Source organism: Oryctolagus cuniculus, chromosome 13 (assembly GCF_964237555.1).
Source record: "Oryctolagus cuniculus chromosome 13, mOryCun1.1, whole genome shotgun sequence".
Taxonomy (NCBI): domain Eukaryota; kingdom Metazoa; phylum Chordata; class Mammalia; order Lagomorpha; family Leporidae; genus Oryctolagus; species Oryctolagus cuniculus.
The window spans coordinates 37,908,157-37,919,540 of record NC_091444.1 but is presented as its reverse complement, the minus strand read 5'-3'; the positions used below and the strand labels follow the sequence as shown (position 1 = coordinate 37,919,540).

Genomic DNA, 11,384 nt, shown 5'->3' with positions numbered 1-11,384 from the left:
CGTCACTCACCCAGGGCTCCCTGGCAGATGTCTGTGCGGGTGGCTCCTCCAACGATGAACTGGGGCTCAGGGCTCAGCTCCTGCGAACGAGACCCACAAGGTGCCGTCAGCCAGCAGGCAGCTGCTTCTGCAGCTAGGCCACCCGAGTCGCCGGCGGGAGCCTCGGCACCCCTCTCTCCCCCATGCAGTCAGGGCTCTGGAGGGATCCCTCTGACTCCTGCTTCATGGGCCCCAGGGAGTGGGTGGGGCTCCTCCACCCTGCTGTGTCCCAGGAACCACGGCAGCTTGAGTCCCCTCTCCTCCACCAGACACTGAGACCCTCTCCTCTCCGGAGCTCCCCGACCCCTCCTCTGGTCCTGGACAAGCTGTTTTATTTCCATGGAATTCCTCCATTTCTCAGCCTGTCCCCTCCTTTTCTACACTGCACCGTATTTGGCAGCTCCTTGCTGCCTCCTCCATGGAGCCCTCCTTCATAGTCCAACCCCTAGTGAGCACACAGAGCAGAGCCTGGGCTCTGGCCCTTCTGAATTCTTCCCTAGGCTGAGTCTCCGATTCTCCTGTACCTGCTGTTTAGTAAAAACTGTGCTTGCAGTTTTACCCGCGGGGCCCTCTCTGGAGCACAAGACGGGTTCATCCTGGTTTCAGAGAGAGAGAGACACACACACACACGGAGAGAGGAAAGAGGAGAGGCGGGCAGGCAGGCAGTACTTACTGGGCGCTGAAGTTAAAGCACAGCTGCACTCCTGCGGGGCCCTAACTGCCTAGGAACCAGCTCCAAGGGCATTGCAAGCAGCCTCCGGGGGAGCCGGCCCTGACTCACGCCGGCCCCTGCAGTGGCCTCTCTGGGTGCGTCTATGCTCCACCCAAGGCCACGGAGGAAGGCAGCGTGCCTGTCCGGGTTCCTGTTGGCCTCAGTGGCGTGGTCCGTAGGCGTCTCACAGCTGGTCGAGTGCTGCACGTGTGCACCCCCGTCCCCCGTCCCCCGCCCCCCGCCCCACGCCGGCTACCCTGGCTCAGGCAGCACACGCTCTTCTGCTGCACAGCACATTCCCTTCGTTCCTCTGCATTGTCCTCTCCCTGCTCAGATCTGTCTGTCCCAGCAGCTGGGAGTGTGTGTTTGTGTGTTAGGGGGTGGGGCAGTGACAGGGACAATGAGAAAATTCTCCCCGCTCAGATCTGTCTGTCCCAGGAGTTGGGCTGGGGGTCTTAGGGGGTAGGGGAAGTGACAGGGACAATGAGAACGCTCTTTTGCTGGGGCAAATGAAGCCAGCTTTGCCCAAGGCCCACCAGCCAAGAGTTCACCGGGCAGATGGAGCAGACCGGGCTCCCTTAAACAGCCCTGCATGCCACTCCTGAGGCTGCCAGGCACCTACCCCACAGGGACTTTTCCCACGGCACTCAGAACGCTGAACCTTGTGCACAGTGAGTGGGGGGTCAGCCTCACTGTGGGATGTGACAGTCAGAGGGGGCGGCCCCAGGGCCTGGGCGTCTGCAACCTCACCCTGAGCCCTGGCTCTGGCACTGTGTTATGGGTCCTTTGACCCTGGCCTCAGTGTCCTCACCTGCACAATGGGAATTGTGATGGACCTCCTGCACAGGAGGACGCTGAGGGTTAAAGGAGGTACCTGTAATGCACTCTGTAAGTGTTGTCCATTGTTTAATCACTGGCTTTGAGACAGGACATGCGGGTGGGGTGGGGTGGGGCTGACCTCCAGCAAGCCACTCGGCTCCCAGGGGACAATGGCCCCCCGCCCCTGCTCCCACCTAACGGAGGTGCCACCGCGGCATCACACCGGCTTCCTCTACACTGCACCTGGGGCACTCGCACCTCACCCTCACCGGGACTTCATCCACTTCCTGCTGAACCCCTGGCCCGGCCCGAGAGCCTCTCTCTGAGCAACAGCGGTCCCTCCTCCCTGCCAGGAGAAACCACACCCAGCCCTGGCCACACCCCGGACTCTCACTTCCTCAGGGACCCTGCTTCACTGTCTCTTTCCACCTTTATCTCCAATCCCTTCCCCTCCAGTGACTCAACACGGAACATATTCCGTCATCGTAACACACCCCGACTGCTTCCAGCAGTGTGGCCTCTCGGGCCCCGGGACTTACTCTCTCTCCTCCATCTCCGTCTTCACTTCTGCTTCCCTCACCTTGGAGCCTGCTGCAACCTGGCCTCTACCTTCCATGGAAACTGCTCTGCTGCGCTGACTTGCTAACATCCATACCCAGCAGAAATGCTTCTGTCCCCCTGGCCTGCCCCCAGCAGCGCTGGAGAGGTGGGAGGAGGCAGTTGGAGCAGCTGTGAGAGGGCTCCAACATGCTCACACCGGACACAGTCCTGGCTGCACCCTGCACACCAGAGGGACTCCAGTAAGCAGCTAACTTCCCCCAGCCTGTTTGCTCACTGCAGTGCACCGCCTGCCCGCCCCATGCAGGGGCCTGCACGTGGCCCTGGAGCTCTATTTCTCATCTGGAAACTCCAGCTGTTAGGGAACTTGTCCCCTCTCACTCACCTCTAATATCGTCAGAGGTACAAACTATATGCATGGCATTACAAACAGTAGATATTCAATAAATGCTTATTGAATGAATTAAAATCAGTGAAAGCTGCAAATTCATTATGCAACCCAGACTGTGCTACATGAATGCAAGACAAACACACTTTGACAACTAGGATTTCATGGAGGGCTCATTATAAACTCACATCCACTCACTCCACGGTCATTTTCTATTGGGCTCACTGATGCACCCCGAGTGTTAAGGACAGTGCCAGGTATGTAACAGGCACTCAATAAATACTGTTGAATGAGTAACGAATGTGGAAGGGCACTGGAGATATATTGCATAGGGATGTGCCGGACTTCCTGCAGTAGCAAGGGCAAACACACGGTGGCAATTACTTGTACACGTTGGAAAAAAAAAAAAAAAACCAACCAACCAAAAAAAAAACCGTGAAGGCCACCAGGGAGAATGAGGAAAGGGGGAAAGACATTGCTAAGGATGGGCAGGAAAGACCACCTGGGGAGGGGCCACGTGGCAAAGTCCCAAAGGAGGAGCGCAAGGCAGACTCGGGTAAGAAGGCCAAGGCAGGGGAGAAGGGAGTTAGCATTTAGGCATTGCTGCTGCTTTCAGCCCTGGAGAGGTGGCAAGGCAGGGTGAGTTCTGGGCACTTCCTGCCACTCAAGGCTACCCAGGGGCTGGACTGGGAGCACAGGAAGAGACCCGCCCCTGTGGAAGCTGGGGGAGGCCCCCTAGTCTGGGTGTGGGGGCCGCAGCTCGCGTCCTGGGGCAGCAGGGGCAGAGTGGACAAGCAAAGTTGTCCCAAAGCCGGAGAGACCCCGAGGGGCAGGACAAGGGGGCTCTGAGGTTCCTGGGGGAGGGGCGGGGGCCAGGGGGACCACGACCAGGAACCCGCGGCTCCTGGGAACACTTGCTGTCCCTGCTCCTGTCGCGGATAAACAAGCAACTCCGAATAAAGGTAGCGGCCCCTTGGCGAGGTCGCCCGCATATATGATCTGCACTTTCTCGCCCAACACGCAAGGTCCCCATTGGCGACCCACCCTGGGCGGACGGCATCTCCCTGCAGCCCTGAGGGTTCCACCCGGCCTCCCCCCTCCGGGCGCCACCCGAGTTTTTGTGAGGTCCCAAGGCGAAGTCCCCGCGACCCCAGCCCGGGGGACGCAGCGCGCGGCCGAGGTCCCGGGCGGGCCGCCCCACGCCCAGCCCCGCACCCCCAGCCCTCGCGCCCCCTACCGTGGGCCGCTTCCACTCGATGCCCCGAGTCTTGCTGGAGTAGGGCCCCAGCTCCTTGAAGCCCAGCGACGAGGGCTGGGCCGGGAAGGAGGGGTCCTGGAAGAGCGTCCCGGCCTCCAGGCACGCGTCCCGCAGCGCTTCGTAGTCCTGGTTCAGGTACTTGACGGCCCTCTCGTGCGAGCCCAGCCCTTCGGCCGCCTCCCGGTCCCTGGCCAGCCTGGCTGCGATGCCCGCCATGGTCGCGGCGCTGCGCGGGAGCCAAGTGTTGGCGAGCTGGGGCGCGCGGCCAGGGCCCGGCGCACTGAGCGGACTGCGGGCGGGCGAGCGATGATTCACCGCGGAGAGCGCCGCGGCCGCGGGGTGTGGCCTGGGCCGCTCCCGGCCTGCTCGGCGCCGGCTCCGGACGCCGCCAGCCGGGGCCTGCGGAGCGCGGAGCCGGCCCGGCGCGGGTGCTGCCACCTGCGGCCCACGAGCGGAATGGCGCGGGCGAGCCGGACAGAGGCTGCACCTCGGCAGCTCCGGGCAGCAAGCAGGCCCAAACCTCCAGGACACACCCAGAGTCAGTAGGGGATCGGCGAGCCGAGCCACGGAGCCAGGCCAGCGTCCATCGCTTGGGCCCCGGCTTAGCGGTGTCCTGCCAGCAACTCCACCAACAAGGTGCTGCTCGCTATCGTCCCATCTTGCAGATGAGAAAACTTAGTCTCAGAGACTCGAAAACCCGGGACTACTGGTCACAGCCGACGAGGGATTCTCAGCCGCCCAGAACACCGTGCTCCAGTGCTGTTCAGCTACTTGGTCACGAAGCCCGCTGTGCCACTTGGTGGGGAAAAGAGAAAGAGCTCTTCTCAGTTGAATTTGCGTTTCCCGTAAACAAGGAATGCCTGTCTAAGTGTATGTATGTCCCAAATACGGCATGAGTACTTATACTAACACAGGGAGGCCTTGTTTCTCTGGAGCCCAAAGTAATTGAATTAACTTTAGGAAAGTGCTTAGAACAGCGCCTGTGTGGGTGGCTACCAGGACCAGTCTTGAGGCCAACTCTGATTATCACACACAGAGAATCAGGTGTGAACGGGGGAAGGGGTGGCCCCTCTGCCCTCCACCCTGGGAGGAAGGGATGTGCATTCTTTCCTGCAGTGCTTCTCAGCTGGGGGCGCTGTCCCCCATCCCACCTCCCCACCTCGGGAGATTTTTGGCGTTGTTGGGAGTTTTGTTTTTTTTAAGTTAAAATTAAAAATTGAGAGGGAACCAGAAAGAGTGCAGGAGCGAGAGCACACGCCCATCCACTGGTTTATTCCCTAAATGCCTGCAATGGCTGGCAGCTGGGCCAAGGCAGGAGCCAGGGGCCAGGTGTAGGCCATGTAGGTGTCCCACGTGTGTGGCTGGGGCCTACTTCTTTAGCCATTTCTGCTGCCTCCATCTGGAGACAGGAGGGAAGCTGAACGAGGACTTGCACCAAGTACTCTGACGTGAGACAGGGGCATCTTAGCTGCCAGGGGAAAAGGCCGCCCTCAGCTGGGCCCTCCTCTCAGCTGGGGCATGGGGTGCTGTTGGTCTCTGCTGAGCAGAAGCCGGGATGCTGCTAAACCTTGCCACGTCCAGGAAGGCTCGTAGAGAAAGAAGTATCTGGCTCAGGCTGTCAGTAGCGCCGAGGCGGGGCCATCCTGGCGTAGGGAACCTGGCAGAACAGTTTTTCTATAGATAGGGAAATGACTTCTTCCCTGTGAAGGGGCTAGAGAAGCCAGGCTTGGTCTGTTTGCTCGCTTGTTGCAGTAGCCCTTGCTCCAGGAGGTGGGCGTTGTGGCACAGTGGGGTATGCCCCTGTGATACCTGCACCCCATATCCAAGCACCTGCTTCTCTGCCTCTGACCCAGCTCCCTGCTAGTGCATCCTGGGGGCCAGCTGATGACTCCCATGTGGGTGGCACTTGGGTTCCGGCCACCCACATGGGAGACCCGGATGGAATTTTGGGTTCCTGACTTCACTCTGGACAGCCATGGCTGTTGTGGACATTTGGAGAGTGGACCACTGGATCTCTCTCTCACTCTACCTTTCAAGTAGATGAAAAACTTTAAACACTTAAAAATAACCAAATATACTTCACTCCATGTAAATGGCTGTTTCTTTGACTTCGCATTTGATTCATCACACCTGGTTCCTTAATTTGAGTGCAATGAAACCTTTAACCCACGTGCATTTTATACCTGTGAGTCATGATATTACTTTTAAAAAACATTACCTTCACCTGTATTATCCCCTGCCCACCTCGCCTTGTCCTTGACCCAGTGTCCATGGTTGTCATTGCTTTGCTTGACCAAACCTTAGTTGAGTCTCTTGTCTCTAAGCATTGCTTGCCCCAAGCCTAAGTGAGCACAGCAGCCCAGCCCCAGTCCTTGCGTCAGTTCCACGCAGGGAGACCCTGTTCCTTCCAGCACCTTCACCCCCCTCCGGCCATTTCTCTCATTTGTCCCGTGTCCTCTTAAGAATCTGCTCATCCAAGGCCAGCGCCGTGGCTCAATAGGCTGATCCTCCGCCTGCAGCGCCGGCACACCGGGTTCTAGTCCCGGTCGGGGCGCCGGATTCTGTCCCGGTTGCCCCTCTTCCAGGCCAGCTCTCTGCTGTGGCCAGGAAGTGCAGTGGAGGATGGCCCAAGTGCTTGGGCCCTGCACCCACATGGGAGACCAGGAGAAGCACCTGGCTCCTGGCTTCAGATGAGCTCGGTGTGCCAGCCGAAGTGCACTGGCCGCAGTGGCCATTGGGGGGTGAACCAATGACAAAGGAAGACCTTTCTCTCTCTCTCTCTCTCACTGTCCACTCTGCCAGTCAAAAAAAAAAAAAAATCATCTGCTCAGCCTTGCTTTACCCTGCAACAGAAAACCCCTTTTCTGCTTGATTTTGAGATGGTTGCAGATTTCTGAGATGGGAACACTCTTCCTATGCAATCATCTTTCCAATGAAACTCTCCCTATCTGAGTCTGGATTGTTTTTCTTTGACATCGGCCATCTCCAGTTTGTAAGTCTGGGGCATGCTGTCTGATGGACAGGCACCACTGTCTCCCACAACTCCCACCCCAGCTCTGCCGTCGGTGCCATTGGATGAGATAGAGATGCAGTCAGGTGTTTCTAGCTCGTGGGTTTCTGGCATAGGAGTTTGCTGAAAGCATCACAACTAAGAGGAGACAGCCCTTTCTGGGAGCTGTAACTTTGTTTCGCTCTGATTTCTGTTGGCTCTGCCCTGATGTCTCCTGGGAGGAAGCTTGTCCACCTGCCCAGTGGGGCAGAGCTCACACTTCTCATCCCGCCCATCTCAACAACAGCTCCCCTCTGGAGGAAGTGCCTCCTCCCCAGGCAGCTGGAGGGGGCTCCCTCCCAAGTCCTTTCAGCAACAAATGACTCGGCAGGGTGGAGCCATCATCCTGGTTAAATCAGAAGCTTTGCACAGCCCAGGGGCAGAAGAGGCTTCTGGCTCACCCTGGATTTCCACTTCCTAGCCAGGCAACGCCCCGTTTGGTGCAGCCCTGGTATCAGACCTTGCCAGGCACCGGGGACTCTGCACAAAAGCTGCTGGCATTTTGCAAACACACACAGTGCCTCCTGTCCCCATCTGATGGACACAGCTGTTTGCAACCTGTGTGACCCTTGCTCCTTATGCTTCCCAGAGCCTCTCATCCAGTGTCACCTTGCTGCACCTGGCAAGGCCAACTCTGTCTCTGACCGCACAATGCCTTTCCCGGGAGTACAAGGTGCAGACAGACCCGCACCCCACCCGCACTGCAGTGGAAACCCTTCCTGCAGTGAGTCATCCCATGCCCGGAGCAGCCGGTGAGTCAGAAGCAGTAGAGAGGATCACCAACCGCCTGGGCTTGGCCCACAGCCCTTGTGAGAAAAAAAAAGAAATTAGAATGTGTGTATGTCTCAGGGCCACAACAAGGGAATCTTTGTTAACAAATATTTTCAAATTTTTAAATATTTGTCAAAAGTAAAGCCATTCGGTTCATTTTCAAAGTAAAGTGTTTAGCTGTGAGTCGACAGTAACCGGCATAGCAGCTTGCGGATGTGTGGTGGAAAGTTACAGCAGCCAGCAGGCAAAACAGTTAGGTTGCGTGCACCTGGAAAGCGGTCAGCAGTGGCCAACACAGCTGAAGCAAGTGCCGGGAAGATTGAGGCGGCACGATACTTCTTAGCCAATGAGGGGCTGGGGAAGGGACCTGCGCGTACCAGGGAATAAACTACTGGCTGAACCTGCATCTGGTGTGCCTGCCTGCCAGACACCCGGTCTTCCCAGACTGTTAATAAAGTCTCATCTTTGCTGCACTTGCTGAGTCTGCGTCCGTCCTTTGAGTGGACCTGTGAGGCTGTTTCTCACAATATTCCACAAGGGTTTCATGCATTTTTGATTAACCTCTAATTATCATGCATATTTATAGGCTACAGTGTGATATTTTAAGACATTTGGGGCTAAGCAGCTTTTTGTTATGACAACAAAAATACCTGAGGCAACCAATTTCATCAAGAAGGGAGGCTTATTTCTACTCACGGTTCTGCAGATTCCCAACCCAACATCCGCAGGCCCCCCTGGTTTGGCAGCTGGCCATGACATTCTTGTGGCTGGAGCCTTGAAGTGGGGCAGAATGTCACAGGGCAAGAGGGAGAGTGAGTGTATGAGTGTGTGTGTGTATGTGTGTGAGTGCGTGCAAGCGCGTGTCCCTGTGTGGTCTCTCCTCATAAAGCCACCAGGACACAATCACAGGAACTCCATCCAAATGGTCCAACCCAAGCCACTCACTTCCCAGATGCCATCACACTAATATCCAAACCACAGTATATTTATACAGGGAGCAGTGATTAAACTGATTTGCATTTCTAGCTTCCTATCACTTTTGGAGCTCATCTTTTTAAAATAGACGATAGGTTATTGTGAACTGTGACCGCTCCTCCGTGCCCTGGAACACTGGTGTGTAACCCTATACTAACCTCCCTCTCTGCTCTCTCTCCTAACCCTTCCCAACTTCTAATAATTGCTAAGGAATCCATTTTTATAGTGTTTTCCTTTAGAAGATTTTCTCCAAATACAAAGAAAAGAGAAAACTTAGAGGCTGCACCAACTCCACGGCTCTGACGTCTACCAGAGACGCCGTTTGTGGCTTCTGGACTCGCCGGATCTCCTGTGTTAATGGATGGTCTCCACACGCCAGCTGTGGAGCCCGGTGCTATACATGCACTGGCCCTTGATCTTCACTGCTGGCCAAGGGCCACCTTAGCTTCTCCTTCTATGGAGGAGAAATTGTAGTCCAGGGAGGCGGCAGCCGTGTGGCGGAGGCTGGCTGTGTCCTCGATGTCCCCTCCCGGCCCAGGAGGGCAGAGGCACTGGCAGATGGCGGCTGAGGAAAAGTCCCTGGTTTCTTCCTCTCTGCCATCCACGTTGTCTTCATCCCAAGCAGAGATTCTAGAACTGACGCAGGGCCAGTGTTTGGCCTAGCAGTGAAGGCACCAGCTAAGAGGCCTACGTCCTGTATCAGGTGTAGTGTCTGGGTTTGAATCCTGGCTCTGCTCCTGATTCCAGGTTCCTGCCAATGTACGCCCTGGGAGGCAGCAGGAGATGAATCAATAGTTGAGTCTCTCTTGCCTGGGTAGGATACCTGATCGAGTTCCTGGCTTCAGCCCCACCCCAGCCCAGCCTTGGCTATTGTGGGCATTTAAGTAGTAAACCAGCAGATGGCAGATGGCATATGCTAGAGTCCCTACGGTAGGGAGGCCAAGGCAGCACACTGGCACCAGCCCTCTTAGCCCTTGGTCCTGGTGGCCAGTGCCCAGTGTCCCTACAACCCCAGCCATGGCAGGAACCTGTTTCCCCAAAACTGCCCAGCAGCTGTTCCTAGGTATAAGAATCCCAGTGCCAGTTTAAATTGTGATTTAGGCAGCTCTCTCTGTGTCTTTCCCTGCCTCTCTCTATCTCTCTCTCTAAATATTTATTCATTTGAAAGGCAGAGTTACAGAGGGAGAGACAGGTCTTCCATATGCTGGTTCAATCCCCAAATGGTCTTAACAGCTGGGACTGGGCCAGGCCAAAGCCAGGAGGTAAGAACTTCATCAGGGTCTCCCACATGGGTGCAGGCGTCCAAGCACTTGGGCCATCCTCTGCTGCTTTCCCAGGCACATTAGCAGGGAGCTGGATCGGAAGTGGAGCTGCCGGGGCTTGAACCTGCACCTCTATGGTCCAGACTGGCCATGTGGGATGCCTGCATTGTGCGTTGCAGGTGGTGGCTTTACCCATCACACCACAGTGCCGGCTCCTTTTTGTTTTGTTACTTCCCCCAGTTCCGGTCCTTTCCTCCACCAGCCGACGAACAGGCTCGTTACCTAGACGTGTGTAATAACCCCAGTGGTGCCAGCACAGAGCGCAGAAGCGGGGTCGGGCCTGGGGCCGCTAAGGCCCTGCTGTGCAGCCACTGAGTCTTCAGTTCCACGGACCGGGAAGGAGTTGCTGGGACAGCAAGGGCCAAGGGGGACTCAGGGACAGCCGCCTGCCAGTCCTGCGTGGGATGCGACAGCCACGCAGGTCTCTGCACTTCCCCGCCGTCGGTCACCTGTGTCTCAGGACAGCCTGGACCAGTCTCGGTAGCCCTTCTGCACTGCCCGGGGCCAGGTTGGCCTCCTTCCTGCTTCGGGCACGGGGTTGAGCCCGCCTTCCTGGCTGCTCCGCTCAGGCTCCTGCCTGTACCTTTACACAGGTGCTCCAGCTTCCTGCCCGAGCAACACCTGTGCTTTGAGCGTCCACAGGGGCCATTGGTAAGTGTAGCCAGGGTTTGGGGTGGAGTATCCAAGACATGTCCGCTGGCTGGGCCTCTTCCCCTCTGAGGGGGGTCTTTCTCATCCCCCCCCCCTTTTTTAAAAGATTTACTTTATTTATTATTTGAAAGCAGAGTGACAGACACACACATGCACATACACACAGATCTTCCATCTGCTGGTTCATGCCCCAAACGGCCACAAGGCTGCCTGGGGCAGGGCCAGACGGAAGCTAGGAGCCTAGAACTCCATCCGGGTCTCCCATGTGGGTGACAGAGACCCAAGCACTTGAGCCATTCCCTGATGCTTTCCCAGGCGCAACAGCAGGGAGCTGGATTGGAAGCAGAGCAGCCAGGAAGAGAACTGGCGCCCTACAGCATACCAGTGGCATCATGGGTGATGGCTTAGCCCACCGCACCAAAGCGCCGGCCTCTCCACTCTTTCCTTAAAATAGGTGCAGGTGACTTTTCTGTGGACGTGCCCATTTTCTAGGGTATCAGTTGGCCGTCAGGCACAGCCGGTGGCGTCTGAGTGGCCGTCCTGGAAAGCCACCCCGTGCCCAGCCTCTCCAGGGATGAGGCCGTCAGCCCAGAGCCCAGCCCAGCCCACGGCCTCCTCCACGGCCCAGAGAGAGGCTCTGCCTCTTAGTTCCCGAGAGAGATGACACCGAAACCTCGCGGGGGCCAAATAAGGGAATGTTCCAGAGGGCCCTGGGAGCCCGTCTGCGTCTGAGTCACATCTTGGCCAGCACGGCCACGCAGCTTCTGACTCAGCGCGTGGAGATTCTTCGAGTGAGACACTGCATGAGTTCAGAGGAGCAGGGGCGGGCAGGGCTGAGCTGC

The 11,384-nt window shown here is 57.1% G+C and overlaps 1 protein-coding gene across 3 annotated transcripts in view; it reads right to left on the bottom strand.

The window, feature by feature from the left end:
• The window catches only part of CAPN2 (calpain 2), a 50,976-nt gene extending 42,914 nt beyond the window's left edge, over nt 1-8,062 (bottom strand). For 2 of the 3 annotated variants that reach the window (XM_070054886.1, XM_070054887.1), the window contains exons 1-2: nt 3,754-8,062; nt 11-80 (exon numbers count right to left, since the gene is read on the bottom strand). In XM_070054886.1, the coding sequence (XP_069910987.1) occupies nt 11-80; nt 3,754-3,990 (307 nt within the window). In that variant the 5' untranslated portion in view covers nt 3,991-8,062. 3 annotated transcript variants of the gene reach the window in all.
• Nucleotides 8,063-11,384: the final 3,322 nt, after the last annotated feature.